Source organism: Mastomys coucha, unplaced genomic scaffold, assembly GCF_008632895.1.
Source record: "Mastomys coucha isolate ucsf_1 unplaced genomic scaffold, UCSF_Mcou_1 pScaffold22, whole genome shotgun sequence".
Taxonomy (NCBI): Eukaryota; Metazoa; Chordata; class Mammalia; order Rodentia; family Muridae; genus Mastomys; species Mastomys coucha.
The window spans coordinates 208950116-208974435 of NW_022196905.1; the positions used below are offsets into that span (position 1 = coordinate 208950116).

Sequence of the window (24320 nt, forward strand, 5' to 3'; positions counted from 1 at the left end):
TTGAGCTGTTAAAAAAATTTTATTAAAATGTCCAAGAAGTACATTAACATCCACAGTGTCAGATATCACAGATCCACGGAACATCAAAGCTCCCAGAAAAGAAAAAAAAAACAAAACACAGCAGAACTGTAGCCATTCGCGCGCGCACGCACACTCACACTCCTCCCACATACGTGGCCCAAGCAGACACGCCAGGGAGGGAAAGAGCTGAAGATGAGGCTCCAGTTCAGAAAAGCCTAAAGCACCCCCGCCCCACTTCACGCAGCAGACAGTGCTGTGGCTGGGAACAACCACTAAGCCCCAGCAGGCCACGCCCCCAGCGGGCCAGGCTCCAGCAGGCCACGCCCCCAGTCCCTGGAGCCGGGGATTGGTGGGGTTCCTTCTGAATTAGGAAATGTTACTAAGAAGCTGTGCCCCCAGCGGCAGGGACCTTTAGGGATCAGGGTCCAGTTTGCTTTTCTCAACCACTTCCCAAGCCTGCTGGTGTGTGTGTGTGTGTGTGTGTGTGTGTGTGTGTGTGTGTGTGTGTGTGTGTGTCAGCTGGTTTGGGAATCGAGCTAAGTTGGTAGTGTTTGGAGCACAGTTAGCAGAGTGCTTGGAGCTCAGCTGGCAGAGTGCTTGGGGCTCAGTTGATAGAGTGCTTGGAGCTCAGTTGGCAGAGTACTTGGGGCTCAGTTGACAGAGTGCTTAGGGCTCAGTTGACAGAGTGCCTGGAGCTCAGGTGTAGAATATTTACTTTGTGTGCACAGAACTCTGGCTTCCATCCCTACCATTGCATACACCAGTCATAGTGCATACCTGCCATTTTAGCACTTGGGAAACTGAGGCAGAAGGATCAGGACTTTAAGGTTATCCTCAGCTACCCAGTGAATTCAAGGCCAGCCTGAGGCCCTGTCTAAAAGAAAACAACTTTGTCTTCTCTTACCATCATGTGTAAAATGTGAGACTAAGGGCCATGGGAGCTGCTGAGGACTCAAGGGCATCCATCTCACAAGGCTTTGCATGGCTTCTATTCAGTAACTGCCCCAGGCTTCCATTACCTCCTGTAAGGGATGCAGGCTCAGTAAACACTTAGGAATACCCCAGGACCTGTGCAGATCTGTGCACTCATCCCTGCCCCGCCTACAGTTTTTGAAAATTTTACTTATTTGTTTTGTGCTTGTGTAGTGTGTGTGTGTGTGTGGGGGGGTTATGTGTGTGTTGGGGGACTCACCCACACTGCAGTGTGCAGTGGAGGTCAAATGCTAACTTTTAGGAGTTGGCTGTGATCCTCCAGGTTAGATGGCTTACAAGTCTCCTGTAGTCTCTCAGCACAGGGATACTGGGACCAGGATGCACACCACCCTACCAGACTTTCCATTTTTAAAACATAGGCTCCAGGGATTAAACTGACTTCTTCAGGCTTATGCAGCATCCTTACCCACTGAGCTCAGGCTCTATTGTGGTTTTAACACAAATTCACAGATTCTACCCAGACTGCATGAGCTCTATAGACAAATCCCTCTGTGAGGGGCCCTGTCCCTGGCTTGGGAAGTCTTTTCTGGGGTGCAGATGGGAAGAGGGAATGCAAAGTGGATTCTTTCACATTTTTAAAAATGTAAAACCAGGAGAGAAGGTGTGTGTGTGTGTGTGTGTTGATTCTAAGAGCGTTGTTCTTTCTACCATAGGACCACGAACACTGTAAGCATTAAGTCCATCAGGCAGGATGTGGAAACAGAAGTGGGGTGGGGCAGGGATGGGATCTGAGGCAGGAGATTTATTGAGGTCTGCTGAAAGGGTTTAGTAAAGACAGGCTCTGGGTTAGAAAACATGGCACCATCTTGGTCCAGGCAGAAGGTTGTCTGTCTCCCTGAGAGATGGAGGGTGAGGGATACAGCAGCATCCAGCACATTCTTCTCTACTGGTCTTACTTCTGTACACATGGATATGGGAGATTTGTCATCACAAACCCACTAAGCTGCCACATAGCATGGCGTATGCCTGTCACCTTCAGGTGGTTGAGAAAGGATGATTGCTGTGGCCTGAAACCCAACCTAGGCTCTGGAGATCCTATGTCAATACAACAAAAGATGGCTGGGCAGACAGATCGCTGAGTTCCAGGTTAGCCTCGTCTATACAGCAAGTTCCAGGCAAGCCAGGGCTGCACAGTGAGGCCCTGTCTCAAAACAAAAACAACCCAAAACAGAACCACCAGATCTTAACACAGCACTAGACCTGGGGAGTCAGCAAGACACTAACCCTTCCCACCCCCATTACTCTCAGTAGCCTCCCCTAGGAAACCAAGAGGCCAGTGGCTCTAAGAGACATCACTAAAATTCAGTACATGAGAGTTCCACACTAGATTTAGTGGTCTGTACCAAGACCAAAGACCAGGGCTGGTTAGTAGAGAGAGCACTACCCGGTACTAGATTCCATCCAGCACCAAATAAACCAGGTAGGCATGGTGGCACAGAGGCAGGAGAATTGAGACTTCAAGGACAGACATCCTTCTACAATAGTGAGTTCAAGGCCAGCCTAGTTTGGGGACTGGAGGTGTTGGAATTGGGAAGGAGGAAGAAGAAAGGGGAAAAAAAGAAAGCCAGAGGGATGGAAGCCACCTTTGAGGGATCCCAGGGGACCATCCTGTTTGCTCTGCTGGTCCTCCACTCAAATATAGTGACTTTAGCCAAAGCTTCACCATAGATTCAGGATGGTCCACTGTTTACTAAGCCTGAATCTCTGGTATGAAAGCCACTCCCCAGCACACACAGACATACTGTCACCCATCATGGATGCAGACTTTGGGACCCCCTTTGATGGCTGAGAAGTAATCCTAGAGGCTCAGCCAGATCAGAGTGGCCTCTCGGGCCCAGCCACCCCTGCCAGGAGGACCTCAGTAAGGAAGGAGAGAGCAATCTGAGCTTTGTACAGAGGACCGACCACAGGACCACAGGGATGTGGGGCTCTGGGGTGTCCCCACCCTCTCTCTGGTGGCTGCTGGGTTCTGGGTCCCCAGGGAAATATTCTGGAGGAGGTGTGGGAACTTGTGCTTGATTAGTCTGGATCTTTAGCAGAAATCCCCTTCGTCTTTCTCCCAGTCTTCCGCTGGGTGTCTCTTGTGTTTTCTGTGCTCCTTGCGAGGCTTGTGATGTCGGTGTGGATGGTGGTGGTGTCTACGCATCCGATGTGACCGCCTGGCTGCAGGGATGGGAGAGATGAGAAGGGGTGAAGACGACTGGCTGGATGTCACTGGCCTCCTCGGAAGGATGGAAAGAGAAAAACACTGGGCAAGCCAGGTAAACGCTTGGGAAGCAGAGGCAGGATGCACAAGACAAGCCTGAGCTACACAGTGAGACCCTTGTCCAATAATCCCAAAGAAACAAAACAAAACGAGGCAAAACAAAAACCAACTCTGCCGGGGGTGAAAATGTGACTTAGTCTACCAACAGAGCCACATCCCTGGATGGTACATGCCTTACTTTGTAGCCCAGGCTGGCCTGGGGGTTGCAGCCCCTTGCCACCAGCCTCAGAGCAGCTGAGAACGGGTCAGTACTCGTGTGTGATGTGGAGACGTGTGTGTACCTGTACCCCAGCAATGGGAGTCTGTGTAAGCAAGGCTTGGTTACACATCCCAAGTTCGAGGCCAGACAGGTTTATGTGAGACTCTGTCTCTAAAACAACCAATTAAGCCCTAAGTAGGCTGGCAATGATATCTCACCTATCTGTAAGGCTCGATTACCAGGAAGACTTTTTTGTTTTTTTGTTTTCTGGAAACAGGACCCCAGTCTCGCCTCAAATTTACTATGTACCAGAGGGCAGGGGATGACCTTGAACTCTTGATCCTCCTGCCTCTACCTCCTGAGTGCTGGAATGGCAGATGTTGCCACCAGTCAGTCCAAGCTTATGCAGTGTTAGAAATAGACACCCTGGCTCTACCCATGGAGCCACAAACACTCCACCCACTGAGTCACAAACACTCTATCTACCCACTGAGAAACAAGCACTCTACCCACTGAGCCACATCCTCAGCCTAGCTTTTTTTTCTCCTGTGGGTTTTACAACCAGGCTGACCTTGAACTTATAACCTTCCTGCCTTAGCCCCCAGGTTGCCGGAGGTCACAGATGGTGTACCATTATGGAAGAGACATTCTAATCAAGAGCTATAAACAACCGGAATCCTGCTGGGGACAGGGTATTGGGCATGGCACTTACGTTTGGTGCACACGATCTGAGGCCGGTCCCACTTCCCGTTGTTGCGGCATCGGATGGTAGCCACATGGTGCTGGGAGAATCCTTCATCACACTGGTATCTCACAGTAGCATGGACATTGTACTTGACCTTGCGCACACCAACAAGAGAGGCATTCTCCACTGCTGGAGGGGGACCACACAGCACTGGGGACAGAGGAGCCTCTGGTTAAGGAAGTTGGTGAAGGTGAGGATAAACCAGTGACACATTTTGGTGGATGAGAATCCTCCACATGTTATCAGGTCCCTCCCTCTGCACAGCTCTGAGCTTACAGAACTACAAATGACTGTGGCTATCTCTTTCTTGCCTTTTACCTAAACCAGCAGCACCTTACGGTGCCGACAGAATCTTCTGGAGACACCCCACTCCCTAGGGCATAAGGCACAAGAGAAAAACTGAAGCACAAAAGAAAAAATGGACAGAATATTTCATACAAATTATTTCCTTTGTATGTAAAGAGTCCTTAGAAATCAATAACCTCAAGGCACTAATTGGGAAATGGTCAGGTCACAGGAAAACAGCTACAAGTGTCTGGAAGGACAACAGGGGAAGAAGTGTGCAGTACCTGTACCCTTCTTGCAGACATAGGGGAGGTTGTAGTTGCAGGGGACATCATTCCAGCGCCCACTCTCATGTGCCACCATCACCACACAATCCTCCCCACCTGCGAAGAAATTATCCGGCTGCTTCTCCCTCCAGTTCTCATATTGCTTTGGAGAGAGAGAGAGAGAGAGAGGGAAAGAGAGAGAGAGAGAGAGAGGGTTGGGGTCACTCTGGTACCTGGCTGTCAACCCAGTTCTTGGCACTTCCTGTGTGATTCCTGTGGGCAAACCCCTCCAAGACGAAAATCAGTGCCCCCTTCTTTTACTGCCCCCTCCCCAGGTTCCCATGCATATCAGCATTAGGTAAACAGTTGAAGAAATGTGGACCCCAGCTTGGGAGTAAAGGAGGGCTTCCTGGAGGGGGCAATCGGAAGCAGGAAAGCAGAGGGGAACCCAGGTGCAGAACGGATTTCCAAGCACAGGGAACAGCCAAGGCTTGGGGCAGGGAAGGAGTCAGTGCCAGATGGGAGGGATGCTTGTGGGCAGAGTGGGCAGGGCCAGACCTCACTGGCAGCAAGAGGGGATGAATATCTTACAGATTGTGTAGTCTTGCCTTTAAACGTATTATTACATCTTAAAGATTTGGGCAGGAGAGACAGCTCAGCAGTTGGACACTGGCTGCTCTTACAGAGGAGCTGAGTTCAAGTCTCAGAACTCACAACCTTTGGCAACTCCAATTTCAGAGGATCCAATGCCCTCTTCTGACCTTGGAGGGCACTGCATGTACATAGTGTACAATCTAGCAAAACACCCTTGTACATTAAATAAGTAAATACGATTTTACAAAAAAAAAAAAAAATAGTATCCATTTGAGCCATGCATGGTGGTGCACACTTTAAATCCCATCACTCGGGAGGCAGAGGCAGGCAGATCCCTAAGTTTAAGGTCAGCCTGGTCTACAGAGTGAGTTCCAGGACAGCCAGGGCTACACAGAGAAACCCTGTCTCGAAAAACCAAAAAAAAAAAAAAAAAAAAAAAAAAAAAAAAAAGATTTCAGAAGAGGGACACACATGCACACACTTTTGGAGGTCAGAGATGCCTTTGGAAGTCTGTTCTTTTCTTGTACCCTGTGAGTTCCCAGGGGTCAAACCCAGGTTACAAGGCTGGGCAGCAAGCCTGTACCTGCTGTGCTGTCTCACGGGATCCCATGTAAGGAATTTTAAAGCCATGGTTCATGGCGTCAGTCACTCCCATTCTTAGTGTTGTGTAACCATCACCACTGTATCTATTTCTAGAAATTTTTCATCACGACAAACCAAAATTCTACACCAATCCAGGAAAAAATAATTCCTCATTCTGCCTGCCCAGCGCCCAGCACCCAGCACATGCTGCCTACTCCCCAACCCTGCCCATTGCTTCACCCCACCCACGGCTGGGCCCAACCCCCACCCCACCCCTCAGCTCCTCAGCAGGCTTTCTCTCATGAAGTCTGTGCTGACTTTAACCTGATGCTTTTTTGAGACAGGGTCTCCCTGTGTAACAATGACTCACTTTGTAGCCCAAACAAAAGCCCAGACTTGTGATTGTCCTGCCTCGGCCCCTGGGGGCTAGGATGTCTGGCAAAGTACTACAGTAACCACAGTGATATGTATATCTTTATATTTTACAGTGTTTGGATGGAACCCAGGCTAAGCCGAGCTCCATGGCCTCACTGGGTCTTCTAGGTAGGGGCCCCACCCCTGAGCTAAGTCCCCAGCCCCTCACGGGGGACTCTGTGTGGTTCTCTTCTTCCGAGCCACTCCCCAGAGCTTCTGAGGATTTATGGTGCCCACCAGTGAGTGATTGCTTCATAGGAAGGTAAACTGAGGCCACTGGGCAGAGCCTCGGGGCTTAGCAGCCTGAGAACAAGGACCTGCCACTTACCAGTCCTGTGTTGTCTGTCCACTGGAAGTCCCTCTCTACTGTCCGGTCATTCAGGCCAATCCACGAATTCTCATGTCCAAAACCTGTTGGGGGAAGGGGCTATGAGAGTGTGCGCCAGGTGAAGGGGATGACATCCGGGGATGTCTTCTCTTCTCTTTCCCTGGCTGGTGAGAATCACACAGGGTGGAGCTGGCAGGGAAAATGAACGTGGTGGGTAACCAAGACAGGGACAGGCAGTAAGCAAGGGCTTGTGAGTCAGGAGACCTAAGTGTGAGGGGGTAGAGGGGAAAGGACCAGAAGTTGGGGGTTGGGTGAGAAGGATGAGAGAGAGTTGGCAGAACTGAGAGGTGACCAAGACTTAGAGGAGGGGTAGGAAGGAGGAGGATGGCGGACAGAGAGCCCCACACGGTTCACACAGGTTCAGAGTACTACGGAGTGCTGTAGTAAATGGGGGCTTGCAGAGGTGAGGGAGGCCCAGAGCCCTGTCCAGCAATGGCTACAGATGTAAAGGAAGGGGAATCCAGTAGCCAGCAAGAACAAATGCAGCAGGGGAGAGACTGGGCATAGCCCTTGCCATGTCTTTCTGAGAGGCAGGAATAGGGGGGATAGGGGCCACCCTGGGCAGTGCTGGCTGAGGCAGGAGGGACAGAGCATTGAGGAACCAGGAGCCAGTTCAGACTACAGACAGTGAGCCAGGTGGACATAGTGAACAAGGAGAGAATCTACAGGGTCAGTCACGTGAGGAAACCCACAATGACTAAAGCACGTCACTGCAGGGACCCATGGCCCCCAGCATCCATCTGCCCACTCACATCACTGCAGGGACCCAGAGACCCCTGCCCCCACTTCTATCTGCCCACTCACATCACAGCAGAGGCCTAGGGCCCCCAGCTTCCATCTGCCCAGTCACCTCACAGCAAAGGCCTAGGGCCCCCAGCTTCCATCCGCCCAGTCACATCACAGCAGAGGCCTAGGGCCTCCAGCTTCCATCTGCCCACTCACATCACAGCAGAGCCCCCAGCTTTCATCCGCCCAGTCACATCACAGCAGAGGCCTAGGGCCCCCAGCTTCCATCTGCCCAGTCACATCACAGCAGAGGCCTAGGGCCCCCAGCTTCCATCTGCCCACTCACATCACTGCAGGGACCTAGGGACCCCCAGCTTCCATCTGCCCACTCACATCACTGCAGGGACCTAGGGACCCCCAGCTTCCATCCCCTGACTGTTTTATTTGTCAATTCCTAGAGTGTTAAAAATAGCATGAAACGAAAATAATGCAAGTGTCAGGTCATGTATTATCCACTTGATGGTCAAGCTCCTTGGCCCTCATAAGTGTCACTTCCTGACAACACACTTGCCTTACCTGTCAGTCACAGGCCCGACGAAGAGCTGCGAAGTTAACATGTGCATTGGTCAAAGGACAAGCTCCAACCCCAGCCCACTATCCTGTCCTTACTGTTAATGAACTTGTGCTCTTCTGGCGAGTGGACGCTTGTCAGGTGGCCAGCTCTGCGCCTGCAATCCCTCTCTGCATCCTCCCAGGCCCGCCGATGGGCAAAGTACCGGTAGCAGTGACCCTGGAATTTGTGCCAGCCACGGTCGCAGCCTTCTGTGTCTGAGAGCATGAGGGGGCTGGTTACCACAGCACACGTGACACCCAGACAGACATGTGGCCACAACACCCATACACATAAAATAAATTCACTAATTAAAAAACCTTAAATAAAATAGGGCCAGCAAGATAGCTCAGTAGGTAAGGGCGATTGCCACCAAGCCTGAGGAGCTGACTAGACACGGTGAAAGGAGAGAGCTGAATCCCAAACATCTTTCCCAAGCTCCACACACCTGCCATGGCATGTGCATGCTCCCCACCCCCACACACTATGTGCCCATGCACAAAATATATAAGGTTTTAAAAATGTAATTTTAAAATTTAAGTATATAAAATAAATAACTCAGCCAGACTCAGGCAAGACTTGAATGTGTGTCAGGCGGGGACTCACCCTTCTCGCACAGGCTGCCCCCGTAGCTGGGAAGGCAGAGGCAGATGAAACCGTTCACCTCGTCGATGCAGGTGCCTCCATTCTCGCAAGGGCTGCACAGGCAGTCATCAATGTCTGGGAGGCATGCAATGGGTAGAGGTCAGAGGTCAGCCTCTACTCAGATCCCAACCCACTGGTAGAAGATGGGTCAAGGTCCTTCTAACCATCCCCTGGACACCCACAGGGATTGCTCTGTAGCTGTGACACTCTGCAGAGTGACAGCAGATGCCATGGGGTAGAAGAATGGGACTCAGGCGCTTCGCTCGGGGTACACAAGCCCAAAAGTCGTTACTTGCAAAGGCTCCACTGGTAATATATATATATGGTTTTTCGAGACAGGGTTTTTCTGTATAGCCCTGGCTGTCCTGGAACTCACTTTGTAGACCAGGCTGGCCTCGAACTCAGAAATCTGCCTGCCTCTGGCTCCCAAGTGCTGGGATTAAAGGCATATGCCATCACTGCCCGGCTAATATTTGTAAACAGAACCAGACACTTTGCCCCCTAAAACAATTCCCACCTACACCCCTCTGTGCATGAGTGTGTTGTTATGTGTGAGTGTATGTATGTGTGTGTGTGTGTGAGAATGGGCGAGTATGTATATGAGTATGCGTCTGTAAGAGTGTGTTAAGTGTGCGTGTGTGTGCAAGTGTGTATGAGTGTATATGGGAATGTGTGTATGAGTGTGTGTATGTGAGTGTGTTTTAAGTATGCCTATGAGTATGTATGAGTGTGTATGTGCAAGACTGTGAGTGTGTGTGTGTGAGTGTGTGTGTGTGTGTGTGTGTGTGTGTGCGTGCACATGGTGCATCTGTGGAAGGCCAAAAATCGATCCTGGGTGCTATTCCTCAGCTGTCACTTGCTTGGATTTTTAAGATATAATATTTTAAAAAGATACTTATTTATTTTGTGTGAGTTTGTTTTGTTTTGGAGAAAGGATCTCTTTATATGTAGCCCTGGCTGTCCTGGAACATGCTATGTAGACCAGTGTGGCTTTGAACTCATAGAGATCCACAAGCCTCTGCCTCATGAGGACTGGGGTTTAAGGCATGTGCCGCCATGTCTCAGCCTCATTTCTACCGTCAGTTAGGACTCTGTAACTCCTAGTGTGGTTGTGAAGTCAAGCAAAGGATGCACAGTGATCAAGAAATTACACCACTGGGGCTGGAGAGATGACTCAAAGGTTAAGATGCAGAGGACCCAGGTTCAATTCCCAAGAGACTGAGCTGGCTACGATTTGCTTGCATATATGCTTGTGGCACCATCTGTGTGCATTGCCTGCAGAGGCCAGAAGAAGTCGTTGATCTCTTGCAACTGGAACTAGTGGAGCCCAAATTAGATGTATTTATTTATTTATTTATTTATTTTGGTTTTGGTTTTTTGAGACAGGGTTTCTCTGTGTAGCCCTGGCTGTCCTAGATCAGGCTGGCCTCAAACTCAGAAATCCACCTGCCTCTGCCTCCCAAGTGCTGAGATTAAAGGTGTGCGCCACCACTGCCCAGCAGATGCATTTATTTTTATTTTACACCATTTATATTTAATGTAATCTCATATTTAGCAATGTGAGTGATACCCACACGGCTGTGCACCTAGATGAGGGTAGTTTCTCACAGCCCTTTGCTTGCTGGGGAGCATCTGACCTTGTCCCCCACTAACCCCTAATACTCACAGTGGGACATGGCTGTCCCGAGCAGCTCAGCTATCTAGTTTGAACTCAGATAATTTTAGTTGTGTCGCCTGGACTCCCAGGGACAGGACAGTGCTCTGGGCTGGGACACTTACCAATTTCACAGTTCTCCCCAGCATAGCCCTGGTCACAACTACAGCCATACATGGTGCCGTTGGTGTGGCAGGTGCCCCCGTGCAGGCAGGGGTTGTTCTCGCAGGGATCTGTGGGGTCTGTGGGATGGACAGCCAGTGTGAGGATGGACTGGACACCATGTCATCCTTCATAGAATCCAGAACGTGGTTCTTGTCTGTGAAGTCCCCTCTGTTGCATCCCCAACGAATGAGTCATACACTTTGTGTTAAAGACCTTACCACTCTACCTGTGGGACGCCCTGCTCAGGGCAAAGTCCTCTCCCAGGCCATACCAGATTGGTTCACCCAGGGACCAGAAGACAAGTTGTAAGAGTTCATTCTTGGGCTGAAGAGATGGCTCAGCGGTTAAGAGGACTGACTGCTCTTCCAGAGGTCCTGAGTTCAAATCCCAGCAACCACATGGTGGCTTACAACCATCAGTAATGGGATCTGACGCCCTCTTCTGGTGCGTCTGAAGACAGCTACAGTGTACTTACATATAAATAAATATAAATACATATAAATAAATCTTTAGGCCAGAGCAAGTGGGGTTGATCATGTGGGTCTTGTGGCTTGAACTCATGCCCCCAGGCTTAGCAGCAAGCACCTTTATCCACTGAGTCCTCTCAGCAGCCCTGCCAGGTTCCTTTTTGTACTTAATGCTTTTTGTTTCTATCTGGCCGAGAGCAGTGACATTCCATACGGCAGCCATTCACCCTACTCATGCTTAAATTAATTAAAACAAGATGATGCATACAGTCCTATGAGCCACACGTCAGTTTGACTACTCAGAGAATGTTGCTGTAGCATATCAGCTTTCAAGGCACATAATCATTACTAACTGAACAGTCGCGGGTAGCTGTCTGTCCTGCAGTGGCTGATATCTGTCCCTGAGGCAAGGCCACTAGGAGACAGCGGGCTCTGGTCTGTGATGTGCTTGCATGTCTGGGGCAGAGGATGATATGCAACACTTGACAGCCACCAGGCGTCCCCGCCACAACACCTGCCCACGGCTGGCACTGCTGACTCAGCTGACCTGGTGTATTTTCGACTTTTATTAGCATTTGTGCTGTGGGTGTCTCGATACCCTTTCCACCACAGCCACCTTCTGCCTCCCAGGGTCACCCCCCACGCCCAGAGTTCGACTGCAGATCCTCCAGTTAACTTTCAGGGACCACACAAATCGCTGTCAGATGTACTACACACCCTGCACTCGGCATCTTTAGAGCCCAAGGCATAGGCTCCTCTTCCTTTCTTCCTCTTTTCATTCCCTCCTCCCTTCCTCCTTCTTTCCCAAGTCCCTCCTTTCTACAGTCTCGTGTAGTAATCCACATTGTCCTTGAACTCACTCCTTAGCTGAGACAAATTGACATCTGGCCCGCTGCCCTTACCTCCCCAGTGCTGGGATGCCAGGCATGCACCAAGCCCGACTCACAAGCTCTATTTTTTGTTTGCTTTTCTGTCCTATGTCCAGTTCCAGCTACAACTGCATGAACAGGTCAGCAGATGAAGAGGTTAACGCCAAGCCTGATGACCCGAGCTTGATTCCTGGAGCCCACATGGTGGAAGGGGGAAACCCTGTCCCAGAAGGCACTGCCTCATCTTCACAAGAGTGATACGGCAGGCACATATGCATGTGCATGCGCACACACATCAAATGAAGGTGGACAGTACCTGAAGATAGGCCCCCACGGACTGTATGTGCATATGTTCATATGTGTACCAACATACATGCACACACACCTGCATGCACATAAAAAAAAATGAATAAATTTTATAAAACAAGCCAGGTGTGGTGGCCTGAATGGTTCATATATTTGAATGTTGGACACCAGGGCTGTGGAACCCTTTCAACAAAATATAAAGATTAGGAGGTGTGGCCTGATTGGAAGAAGTGTGTTCCTGGAGGTAGGCTTTGGGGTTTTAAAAAGCCCGTGCGAGGCCCAGTTCTCTTCTCTCTGCATGTGAACCAGGATGTAGCTCTCAACTCCAGCTCTAGGACTATGCGTGCTGCCATGGTGACAACGGACTAAACTTTACTCTGAAACTGTAAGTCAGCCCCAATTACATGCTTTAGGAGCTGCCTTGGTCATGACGTCTCTTCACAGAAATAGAACAATGACTAAGACACTGGGTATGATGGCAAACACCTATTATTTCACCATTCAGAAGGCTGAGGCAAGAGGATTGCCACCACCTTAAGGACAACCTGGGTTACACAAGAGCCAAGCAAGCAGTATTGTTGGTCACTGAGCCGTCTCTTGCCTCCCACTCTCTCCATGGCTCCCGTCCCTGCTGTCTCCAGGACTGGGTCAGTCCAGCTGTGGTTCCAGTCTACCCAGATACTGCTTGAACCATCTCCTGCTCCTCCTCCCCCAACCCCCTCGGCATGCAACCAGATCCAGCTGTCTTCTTGAGACATGAAAATCATTTAAGGCCAGTCCCCCTGCATCACACTGCCTTGTACCTTCCAAAGTTGTCTGAACATTTGAAAACAGAACTTTCCAAATCCAATCCTAACCTCATGGTTCCATACTTTAATCAATGACTACATGCTTTAGATGTTAAACATTCCCATTGTTAGCTAGGCAAAGTGCTGTGTGCTACAGGTGGATCTCTGTGAGTTCGAGGCCAGTCTGGTCTACAGAGTGAGTTCCAGGACAGCCGGGGCTACACAGAGAAACCCTGTCTGACCAATAATAGCACAACACAACATAGAAAGGCTCAATGTAACCTGCCTCCTGACCTCTGACCTCCAGCATCACCCTATGTTAGAAAATTCCAGTCCTCCCAGGGCATTTTCTCTGCTCAGGGAACCCCTAGCCTCCAGTACCCAGTCCTGCCCACACTAGGACAGATGGAGAATCCAGAACTTACCTTCCTGCCCGCTGGACACCTCTTCCCAGAAGCCCTCCAAGCCTGGACTCTCAGCCACAACATTCAGGTCTGATTCGTCCAAGCTCATGGACACCGGTATCAGAATGCTGGGTGTGTCCCACAACCCTGTGGGTTCCCCTGAGGAAACTGAGGCCACTTCGTCCGTGCTGGAGGCCAGGGATGACCAGGGATGTGAAGATAGACTGCTGAGAAGTCCCAGTGACTCCTGGGCCACCATCTGTCCCTCTGGCTCTGGGTGGCCTTTGGAGCCTGTAGAGGTCAGTGTGGGCATGACCTGGGGCCCGGCCACGGTCACAGCCATGTGGGTGCTAGAAATGGAACTTTTGGGTTCAGACCCCCAAGTGGCATCAGCAGTGCTGGGGACCACCTCCATGGTGGCCTCCATAGGACTCTCGGTAGCACCTCCCTCCAAAGCCACTGTAGGTTCCACACTCATGGTGACTCCATGGGCTTCCATGGGTGTGGACTGGGAGCCAGGGTCCAGTCCTTTTCCAGGCAGTGGTAGCCAGGTGGCCAGCACCTTGTCCACAGTAGCCTGTCCACCTGATGTGGGACTCCCTGTTATGTCCAAGACCCCAGACTCAGTCCTTAGGATGCCAGCATCAGAAGGGACAGGATTCATTGTCACATTGCTGGAGTCCAAAGAAGCCCATGGGCCAGAGATGGGGTGGTTTGAAGCCCGCATGGAGCTGATCCCCTCAATTTCTATAGAATCTGCATCAGGGGATCTGTGACTGGCTTCAGCTGGGGCAGTCATGGTGGTCTGAAATGGGGTTTCAAGGTCCTCGGCTCCAAGGCTGACAGGCTGGACAGCCTGTTCTTCTGGGCCCCAGGAGGGGAGTGGAGAGGCTGGGGAGAGCGGGACTGGGGTCACATTGGGGACCAGTGTAGAGTGTGGCAGAAGCCACAGTTTGGGGGCTCGAAGCATGGCTACAATGGGGAAGTCTGGGGAGCCATCATCAGGGGACGCCTGGAGGGAGACAGCACTGAGGGCCTCTGAGGGGCTGGAGGAGGGAGCAGGGGGCTCTGAGGGCAGCCAGGGCAGGTGCGGGATGGTTGCCTTCACACTGGGGGCCTCAGCTGCCCCTGGCTTCAGGTCAGGAGTACTGTCGATGCTTGGGACACTGGGTGAGATCAACGATGGGGACCACATCGGGGACTCTGGGAGACTCCTGCTGCCAAGAGAGCCTGTGACATCAAAATGAGCTACAGTTAGTTAGCAGGGCCTGGTGGCACACACCTATGATCCTTGCATCTGGGAGGCTGAGAGAGGAGGATAAACATTTAAGGCCAGTCTGTACTATATAGAGTTGCAGGCTCCAAAACCACGTTTAGCTAGGGCAACAAGCCTGTTACACATGCAGTTAGGAGGAGGCAGGAGGATCTGGAGTTATCCTTGGATACAAAGAATTTAGATTCCAGCCTGTTAAGTTGTTTTAACACTCTCATCCAGCAAATGATAACAAGCCAAGTGTGCCAGAACACACCTGTCACTTAGCACTTGGGAGACTGAAGTAGGAGGATTGCGATGAGTTCCAGGCCTCTCTCAAAACATAAAGCTCAGGGGCTAGGATGATGGGTCACGGTAAAGTGCTTGCTATAGAAACATGAAGATCTGAGTTCGGATCCCCAGCACTCACATAGAAGCTGGGCACAGCAGCCTGGGGCTTTAACTCCAATTCAGGGGGCAAGGGGGAAAGGGGTGTGGAAACAGGAGGCTCCCCAGTGCAGCCAGAGTGAGTACCAGGTTTAGTGAGAGACCCTGTCTCAAAAACTAAGATGGAGGGCCATAAAAGAAGAGACACTTGAAGTTGGTCTCTGGTCTCCGAGAGCTTGTGTGCATGCACACACGCACATATAATCACACACATGAATGCACACAGTTAAACTCAGTCACATGCATTCACACACACACTCACACACAGGCACACACTCATGCACACACACAGTTATACTCAGTCACATACATTCACACACACACAGTCACACACACAGGCACACACAGGCACATACTCATGCACACATACTGTTACACTCAGTCACATGCATTCACACACACACTCACATACAGGTACACACTCATGCACACACACTTATACTCAGTCACATGCATTCACACACACACACACTCACACACAGGCACACACTCATGCACACACACAGGTACATTCAGTCACATGCATTCACACACAGGCACACACTCATGCACACACACACAGGTATACTCAGTCACATGCATTCACATACACACACACTCACACAGGCACACACTCATGCACACACACACAGGTATACTCAGTCACATGCATTCACACACACACACACACTCACACACAGGCACATACTCATGCACACACACACAGGTGTACTCAGTCACATGCATTCACACACACACACACACTCACACACAGGCACACACTCATGCACACACACAGTTACACTCAGTCACATGCATTCACATACACACACACTCACACACAGGAACACACTCATGCACACACAGGTACACTCAGTCACATGCATTCACACACACACTCACACACAGGAACACACTCATGCACACACATAGTTACACTCACTCACATGCATTCACACACACTCACACACAGGCACACACTCACGCACACACACAGTGGGGACTTGGAGGCAGGGCTATGGCGAGGTCAGGAGCCGTCAGAACAGTGTGTGGCTGCACTCACCCTTCCTTCTCCTCAGGTCACTCACCTGCTCCTGGCTCATCCACTTCGTTGGTCAGAATGGCCCAAGGACTGTGACTCTGGTCACCCTCTAAAGCCTCTGTGGCTGCAGAAGGCCTCATGTGGTCGGCAGTAACTTCCAGGGTGGAAGGCTGGGTCCTGGGCTCTGCTGCCCCAGGCAGCTGGTCTTCCTGACCCTGCTGCTGGAAGTGTCGACCATTCAACCCTTTAAAGCGGTCCCTCCTCGTCATCGTTGTCGTGGGGATGGGGGCTACCTGTGTGCCTGAGGGTGTTGTCTCTTCCATATCTACTGCCATGCTGCTGGGGCTTGTGGCACCTGTAAGCAGCCGCTTTTCCAGAGCGGGCCATGAAGCCAGTGTGGGGCTCCATGGGGTAGAGCCGAGGGTCTCCTGAGGTACTTGTGTCCATGTCAAGTCTAGGGGTTCGTCTTCTCCACTGGATATGAGAGGTTCCTGGAAGTCAGGTACTATCACCTCTTGCTCCCCCACGCTGGGCTTTAGTTCTCGGGCTGGGGGCCCCTCTGCTGACACAATCTCCCCCTCATCTCCGGATGAGGGGATCTCAGAGTCTCCATGTTGTGCTGTATGGTGATGAGCTATAGAAAAAGCAGAAGAGGTGTGGGCCCATGCCTGCTGGGAAATTCCTACATGATGTCTATGCACACTACATTCTAGCCTGCTGCATCTGGGCATCTGGGCACCTGTCTGTCTTTCTGGGTGGTTTCTGAGCTTCCCCAATCTGTGAAGAAGAAGTGTACCATTCCTGCTGCACCAGAATGTGCTGGTCACATGAGTATCAGAGGCAGCTTGGTTCACTGGTGGAGCTCTTGCTGCATCTCTACTGGGCTGGGCATTACGGTATGGGGACAGGTAGACAGATCAGATAAGCCCCACCCAGGGCAGAGCCCATAGGGGAGGATGCAGCTTTCACTAGAACTCCACCCATTAGTGCTCTGTCTTCTGTCTGTCTGTAACCCAAGCTAACCTGGAATTCAATGTGTAGCCCAGGCTTGCTTCGAACACTCAGAGATTCTCCCAGCTCAGCCTTCCAAATGTTGGGTACAAGAGTGGCCCAGCAGTGACCACATCTAAGGAAAGACCCATCTCAGGGGTGAATTCTCTCCTAGAGGGTATGGCTAGTCACATGGTGTCTACCCAGCTTGGGACTGATCTATTGTTCTGTTTATGGTTTTCTGAGACAGAATCTCATGTAGCACAGGCTGGCTTTAACTTCATAGTCCAGGATGACCTTAATACTTGTGTTTTGTTTTGTTTTGGTTTTGCCTCCTAGGTGCTCAGCCCCACACCTGGCTTTATTTGGTAACTGGCATGGGACTCAGGCCTTCGTGCTTGCTAGGTATGTGCTCTACCAAGTGAGCTGCAGCCATAGCCCGAGAATAAATAGAAAGGAAAGTTTCTGGGCATGGTGGCAAAAGCTGCAGCACTTGGGAGGAGCCAGAGGCAGCTGCATCCCCATGAGTTCCAGGACAGCCAGGGCTGCACGGCCTTCGATTGCCTGTGTAGAAGCATGGCCACAGTAGGCACACTCATGGAATGCTCATCAACGGTCCTCATAGAGGTTATGGGTTTAAGGCAGGAGATGTGGTCCCCAACAAGGATCCTGGAGAGGGACATGATTTGGAAAGGACCTACTGGCAGGGCATGTGGTCTTCATATACTCCTGACTCAAGGGAATTCAATGGGATGTGGTTTGTTCTGCCCAATGCAGATTATGGGGTGTGGTCTGGAAGGAGAAACGCCCATGCGGGCGTGGCTTTCACCTTGCACTTTCAGGGGACGTGTGACATGAGGCATAGCCATAACCAAGCTTTCCTGGTGGGGCTGTGATCGCAAGGGAACACACACAGGCACGCGCGTGTACACACACACACACACACACACACACACACACACACACGCACACACGCACACACGCACGGACCAGGAGTAGCTGCGGAGGTTAAACCGTGTGTAGTCAGGCAAGGGCCACTCCTAGGGTCATGGCTTAGGCGACACCCTCGACTGTTGACCTGTTTGGATGACGCACACCCACGAAGAGTGGCCAAGACGATGGCTCTGGGGCATGACCTGCAAGGGCACGTCCCAACGCACCTCGGAAGCAGTAGGCATCGAAGCGTGCTCCTGGCGCCGGAAAGCCCGTGCGGTTGGCGAAGCGGTACACTGTGCGCACACCTGGAGCCGGGCCCCCACAACGCCGGCGCGGAGTCTGGATCGGGTAGCGCACGCTGCCGTCGGCCAGCCAGCCCGGGTCGCACTGGTCCAGGCCCTCGTGCCAGGCCAGGTGCAACTGCCCCACGGAGGCCAACGCTGCACCCTGCCGCTGACACTGCGCCCGCGCGCCCGCCAGGGTTAGTCGGCGGGCGGGGCCCACGTAAAACACTTCACCTGGGAGAGGGAAAAGGTGGAGGTAAGAAGGGTGGGAAAAGGAAGGACGAGCAGACCTGTGAATAGGAAACTCAGGAGACGGGTAAACCAAGTCCTGGCTCCAACTCTGGAGCGCTTAGAGGGGACTTAACAGGACTTGCGGGCCGGAAGAACACCTGACACTCAGGGAGAGGTGGCCAGGTCCCACGTGTAGCTTTGGAGGGCACCAAGAATTCGGAGAAATTCATGTGGGCTTAGGGAAACACGGGGCCTGGGATAGCATCTTACACGCAAGGATAGGTAGCGACAGGGTCCGAGACGCGCCTTGCCTTACCCCCTAGCTCGCGGGCAAAGCAGTAGACATCGTAGAGTTCCTGCGGGTCGCGTCTCCCATAACTCCGAACACCCGGCAGACTGCTGCGGTCACCATAACAACCAGGACGTGACTGAGTGATCGGGTACCTGACAGTGCGAGGGGAGTGGCTATTGGCCGTGCGTTCTTGGAGCCTCTTTCTCTAGGAGCGACTCCCAGTCCCATGCCTCCCGCGCACCCCCTCACCGAACCGTGCGGTCTGAGAGCCAGCCCGCGTCGCAGTTGTCAAAGCCATCTTCGAAGGCAGCCTGCAGGTGCCGTGGGGCGGCGATGGTAGCGGAGCTCAGGCGACAAGCCTCCTGGGCCTCAGCGAAGGTCAGAGCATAGCGGTCCCGGGCCGCCCGATAATGGAACACGACGCCTGTGGGGTAATAGCCACGAGGCCCGAGAGGGGCTTTGTGGAATCTTAGGGAAAGGACCTCCCTAGAGCACATTTTCTTTCTTTTTTCTTCCCTTCCTTCCTTCCTTCCTTCCTTCCTTCCTTCCTTCCTTCCTTCCTTCCTCCTTTCCTCCCTCCCTTCCTCCCTCCCTCTCTCCCCCCTTTCTCTCTCTCTCTCTCTCTCTCTCTCTCTCTCTCTCTCTCTCTCTTTCTTTCTTTCTTTCTTTCTGTTGTGTGTGTTGGAGGTTCGAGACAGGGTTTCTCTGTTTAACCCTGGCTTTCCTGGAACTCACTGTGTAGACCAGGCTGGCCTGGAACTCAGAGTTCCACCTGTCTCTGGCCTCCCAAGTGTTGGGATTAAAGGCCTGTGCCACCACTGCCTGGCCTGGAGCACATTTTCTAAAGATAGAGTCTCATACGGTGTAGTGCCTTTAATCCTAACACTCAGGAGGCAGAAGCAGATGGATCTCGGAGTTCGAGGCCAGCCTGGTCTACAGAATGAGTTTCTGGCCAGCCAAGGTTACACAGAATGAAGATGTCTCAAAACAAAAACAACAATGAAACACAAACACACAAAGAAAGAAAGAAAAAATGTCTCATGTAGTCTTAGGCTGGTCTCCAACTCCACCTCTTTCCAGCCCTGACTCACTGCATTTTAAATTGTGTGTACCAGTGTGCTGTGTATGTGTGTGCATATGTAGTGAAGAATGACTTTGAACTCATTCCTTCTGCCTTCGAAGCCCTTCTCTCATTTCTGGTTTTGGTTGGTTGGTTAGTTAGTTTTTCCAGGCAGACTTTCTCTGTGTAGCCCTGGCTGTCCTAGAACTTTCTCTGTAGACCCGTGCCTCTGATGCACAGAGATCCACCTGCCCCTGGGAGTAAAGGTGTGTGCCACCACTGCCAGGATTCACTTCTGTTTTTGAGACACAGTATCACTATGTAGCCCAGGCTGGCCCTAGACTCACACAGCCCCATCTGCTGCAGCTTCCTGAGTTCACCCCCCACAGTCCTTGCCCCACCCTGAAAACAGAAACTACAGTGGAATCTTGCTGAAAATCTGGGTAGACACACTCTTACACAGTGTCACCTGAAGGTTTGTGTTAACTGACATTTTAAGGATAAGCTCAATTTAGCCTTTTAAAGAGGTTTGTGTTCTTAAAAGATCTGTGTCCCCACCCCCACCCCCAGTTTCTTGATAGGATTTCTCTGTTTATTCCTGGCTGTCATAGAACTCTCTGTAGACCAGAGACTATGAGACCTTGAACTCACAGAGATCCTTCTGCCTCTGCCTCCTAAGTGCTGGGATTAAAGGCGTACGCCATTACCACCTGACTATTTACTTCCTTTATTATTTATACATGAGTCCCTGAGTGTATGCTGGTGTTTAGTGCACAAAGAGGCCAGAGGAAGGTCCTGGGTCCTCTATAATGGAATTATGTGGTTGTGAGCGGCCATGTAGGGACTGAACTCAAGCCCTCTGAAGAGAGCAGCAAGTGCTCTTAACCTTGGAGCCATCTCTCTCCTGCCCTGATTCACTGCATTTTCCATTTTGTGCACCTGTGTGCTGTGCATGTGCGTGCTAGTGTATTGTGCCTGTGTGTGTGTGTCTGTGTATATGTGTTTGTGAGTGAGTGTATATGTGTATGTGATACATGATGAGGGCAGAGTTGGCAGAGCCCCTGGAGCCACCTGACTTGTGTTCTGAGAACCAAGCTCAGGTCTGGAGGAGCAGCAAGCACGTTTAGCCACTCAGCTGGTGGTGGGCTAGCATCACTGTGTTTTAAGACAGGGTCTCATAGTCCAGGCTGGCCTTGAACTTTTTTTTTCGAGACAAGGTTTCTCTGTGTAGCATTGGCTGTCATGGAACTCACTCTGTAGACCAGGCTGGCCTCGAACTCAGAAATCCACCTGCCTCTGCCTCCCAGGTGCTGGGATTAAAGGTGTGAGCCAACACTGCCCGGCTGGCCTTAAATTTTTAGTTCAAGACTCTAGTCTTTAGTTCAAGACTGCTTCAGACTCTAGAAGAAGGTCAGAGGGTGGGTACACCACTACATGGACATATTCATATCTTGATGGAAAGCTAATAATTTTGCATTAAGTAAATTGAGGGTAAAGGGTCTTAAAAGGTGGTTACGTCCCCTGAGATGAAGGTCCTGCAGCACTGCCGGCACCTCTCTGCTACAAAGAAGCCTGAGAAAGGGCTGAGCCTGGATCCAGAGCATCAGAAAACCTGAGAAGAGCCCTACACAGAGCGACTTCTAAGGAGAACCCCAGTGGCCTCAGGCTTACTCCATCCGGTCCTGAGTTAACCTCTCCCCTCCCATCTTGGTCCCTCTTTTCCCATTCTAACTCTTCCCCTCTGTCTTTTTTTTTTTTTAATTTATCTATTTATTTCATGCATGTGAGTGAGTACACTGTCGCTGTCTTCAGACATACCAGAAGAGGACATCGGATTCCCATTACAGATGGTTGTGAGCCACCATGTGGTTGTTACGAATTGAACTCAGGACCTCTGGAAGAGCAGTCAGTGCTCTTAACCACTGAGCCATGTCTCCAGCCCCTTCCCCTCTGTCTTAATCCTACCACCCACCTACCCTACTACCCTCTACCACCTTAGCTCCACCCCCTTTTCTTAGCCCCTCCCCTTCTATCCATGACTCCTTCTCTGCTGTTTCCCCATTCCTCCACACTTGCCCCTCCCATTCATCCTCGGTTCCTCTTCCTTTAACTTCGGTCTCTCCTCCTTCATCCTTGGTTCCTCTCCTGTCCTAGGTACCTCCCTCTCCAGCCTCAGATCCTCTTTTTCCAGCTTTCTTTCTTCCTTAGAATTTTCCCTGATTCTTGGGCCCCTCCTCTCAGCCCTTCATTTTAGGCCCCTCCCCTTTCATATCTGACCATGCCCACTACCTGCCCCCAACTCACCTGTCACTTCCAGGGTTACCAGGTCCTGCTCATCCTCGATACCCTTCACCACTTGGCAGCGATACAGTCCAGAGTCGCTGGCTCGCAGTGGCCCCAGCAGGAGGGTAGCATTGGCTCTGTGCCGGGGGTAAGCAGGCAGTGACACCCGTCCCTGCCAGCCCTTGGCCACACGCACCACGTTGTCTTTGGCCACCAAGATTGGCACATCCTGTCGCTGGCCTGATGCGGTCTGAACCTTAGTCCACTTGATCCGAGGAATGTCTCGCAGGGTGCTTAGCCGCGGATGCAGGGTAAAGAAGCAGGGCAGGGCTGCTAGCTCTGCCAGGGCAGCACGGACGGGTCCTGACCCCGACTTTAGCATGTGAAGTCCCTTTTCCGTGGCAGTGGTGTCCTGCGTGTCTGGGATGGAGAGAGAGGACATGAGTCAGAGGCAGGGGCAGCCTGACTACACTAACATTTCTTGCTTTAGTGAGTGTTTTTTTCTTTTTTTCTTTTCTTTCTCTAATACTTTGTTTCCCTTTTTGAGGCAGTGACTTACTATGCAGTCCTGGCTGTCCTGGAACTCATATAATGAAACTCATATATAGACCAGGCTGGCCTCTGCCTCCCCAGTGCTGGGATTCAAGGCGTGCACCACCCACACTCAGCTTCATTAACGCCTCTTTACAGTGAGATCAAGGCCAGAGAGGCCAGACTGCCCACACAATGTCACTGTGCAAAAGGGACTCCTGGGACCATTTTTATGGTTCTGCCTCACGTGGTAGTGAATTCCAAAAGCTTCTTATATGGGTGAACTATGATGTCATCACTGGCTTGCTGTGTGGCCCTGGGCAACTCACTTTCCTTCTCTGAGCCTCAAAAGTTAAGCCAAGAGGCAGACACTGGAAGCAGTGATTGTGGGGTATTTACAGACACTGGAAGCAGAATTTGTGAGGTTCTTTTTTTCTTCTTCTTCTGTTTTTCAGTTGTGTAGCACAGGTAGGCCTCAAACTTTATAGCCAAGGATGACCTTACACTTATAATGCTTCTGCTCTACTGCCCAAGTGCTGGGATCACAGGCATTCACCACTATGTCCTGTGAGGGCAATAGAGTCACTGAACTTCTGTAATCATCTGCAGTGGAAATGTCTTGTCTTCTTTTAGGACACTGGAGAAACTGAAGATCAGAGAAACAAGTTCTTGCCTACAGCCACAGAGAAACTCAGTAATGGATTTATAAAGTCTGACTCGTGACCACCATTGGGGAGACTCCAGGAGAGGCACAAGGATCTTCTTTCCCTTGTCCCGCCCATGGCAGACAGACATCAGCAATCAACCCCCGTGTTATTGTCTCCGTCTCCCACCTTTCTTTTTCAGATCAGTTCAGCAGAAGACAGTGAGAGGCGGGAACCTCCAGCCTCTGCTGGTTAAAACTAAAAATAACCTCTCAGGTATCTTGTTCTCTTTAGATTGTTCAAAGACTGGTTTCAGCTATTCTTGTTTTATATTGTAGACCCAGCTAGAGGAGCAGCAGAAATGCAAAGCCTTGCCCCGTCCCGCTGACCCATGGCTATGACGTCGACTGAAAAGACTCCCCACTCACTCACCCTGATCCCCAGCCACTAGGAGCAGCAGCCACAGCACCAGGAGGCCTGAGGCCCACACAGATTCGGCCCCCATACTGGAGCTAGGAGCAAAGGAGAGGAAGGGATGGTGAGTCGTGGCACTCCCGAGACATTCAATGTGGAGGAACCAGACAGCCCCAGGAAGAATTAGAGCCGGAACTTATAAAGGCCAGTGTGTCACTGAAGGCCACAGAGAAAGCGAAGCAGGGGTCAAGCAGGATTGGTACCCAGAGCATCTCACCTCAGAATCAAGCATCAAGGCCGGGGTGTGGCTGAGTAGTGGCACACCTGCTTAGCTCACAAGGGGCCCTGGGTTCTGGTCCCAGCACCTCCCAGGCTTCCATAGTCTTGGGTTCTGTTCCCAGCCCTTGCCACCCTCCTGTGGGGTCCCCAGTTCTAGCCTCAGACCCCAGAACCCACTGAGCATCTCTGAGGCCCAGACTGCAGTCCCGCACAGCCCTCCATGCTGGGTCTGGCGGCTCACTCTTACGGTCCCACATCACAGCCCTAGA

At 51.4% G+C, this 24320-nt stretch overlaps 1 protein-coding gene across 1 annotated transcript in view; it reads right to left on the reverse strand.

Annotated features, from left to right (window-relative positions):
• Positions 1 to 24320, reverse strand: part of Ncan (neurocan) — a 28001-nt gene continuing 3681 nt past the window's right edge. The window contains exons 2-15 of the mRNA XM_031340070.1: positions 23791 to 23870; positions 22205 to 22603; positions 19090 to 19264; positions 18865 to 18992; positions 18258 to 18551; positions 16154 to 16741; positions 13409 to 14617; positions 10514 to 10630; positions 8696 to 8809; positions 8149 to 8307; positions 6694 to 6776; positions 4794 to 4938; positions 4192 to 4374; positions 1 to 3177 (exon numbers count right to left, since the gene is read on the reverse strand). Of these exons, the coding sequence (XP_031195930.1) occupies positions 3047 to 3177; positions 4192 to 4374; positions 4794 to 4938; positions 6694 to 6776; positions 8149 to 8307; positions 8696 to 8809; positions 10514 to 10630; positions 13409 to 14617; positions 16154 to 16741; positions 18258 to 18551; positions 18865 to 18992; positions 19090 to 19264; positions 22205 to 22603; positions 23791 to 23863 (3798 nt within the window). The 5' untranslated portion in view covers positions 23864 to 23870 and the 3' untranslated portion in view covers positions 1 to 3046. The remainder of the gene's footprint in view (positions 3178 to 4191; positions 4375 to 4793; positions 4939 to 6693; positions 6777 to 8148; positions 8308 to 8695; positions 8810 to 10513; positions 10631 to 13408; positions 14618 to 16153; positions 16742 to 18257; positions 18552 to 18864; positions 18993 to 19089; positions 19265 to 22204; positions 22604 to 23790; positions 23871 to 24320) is intronic.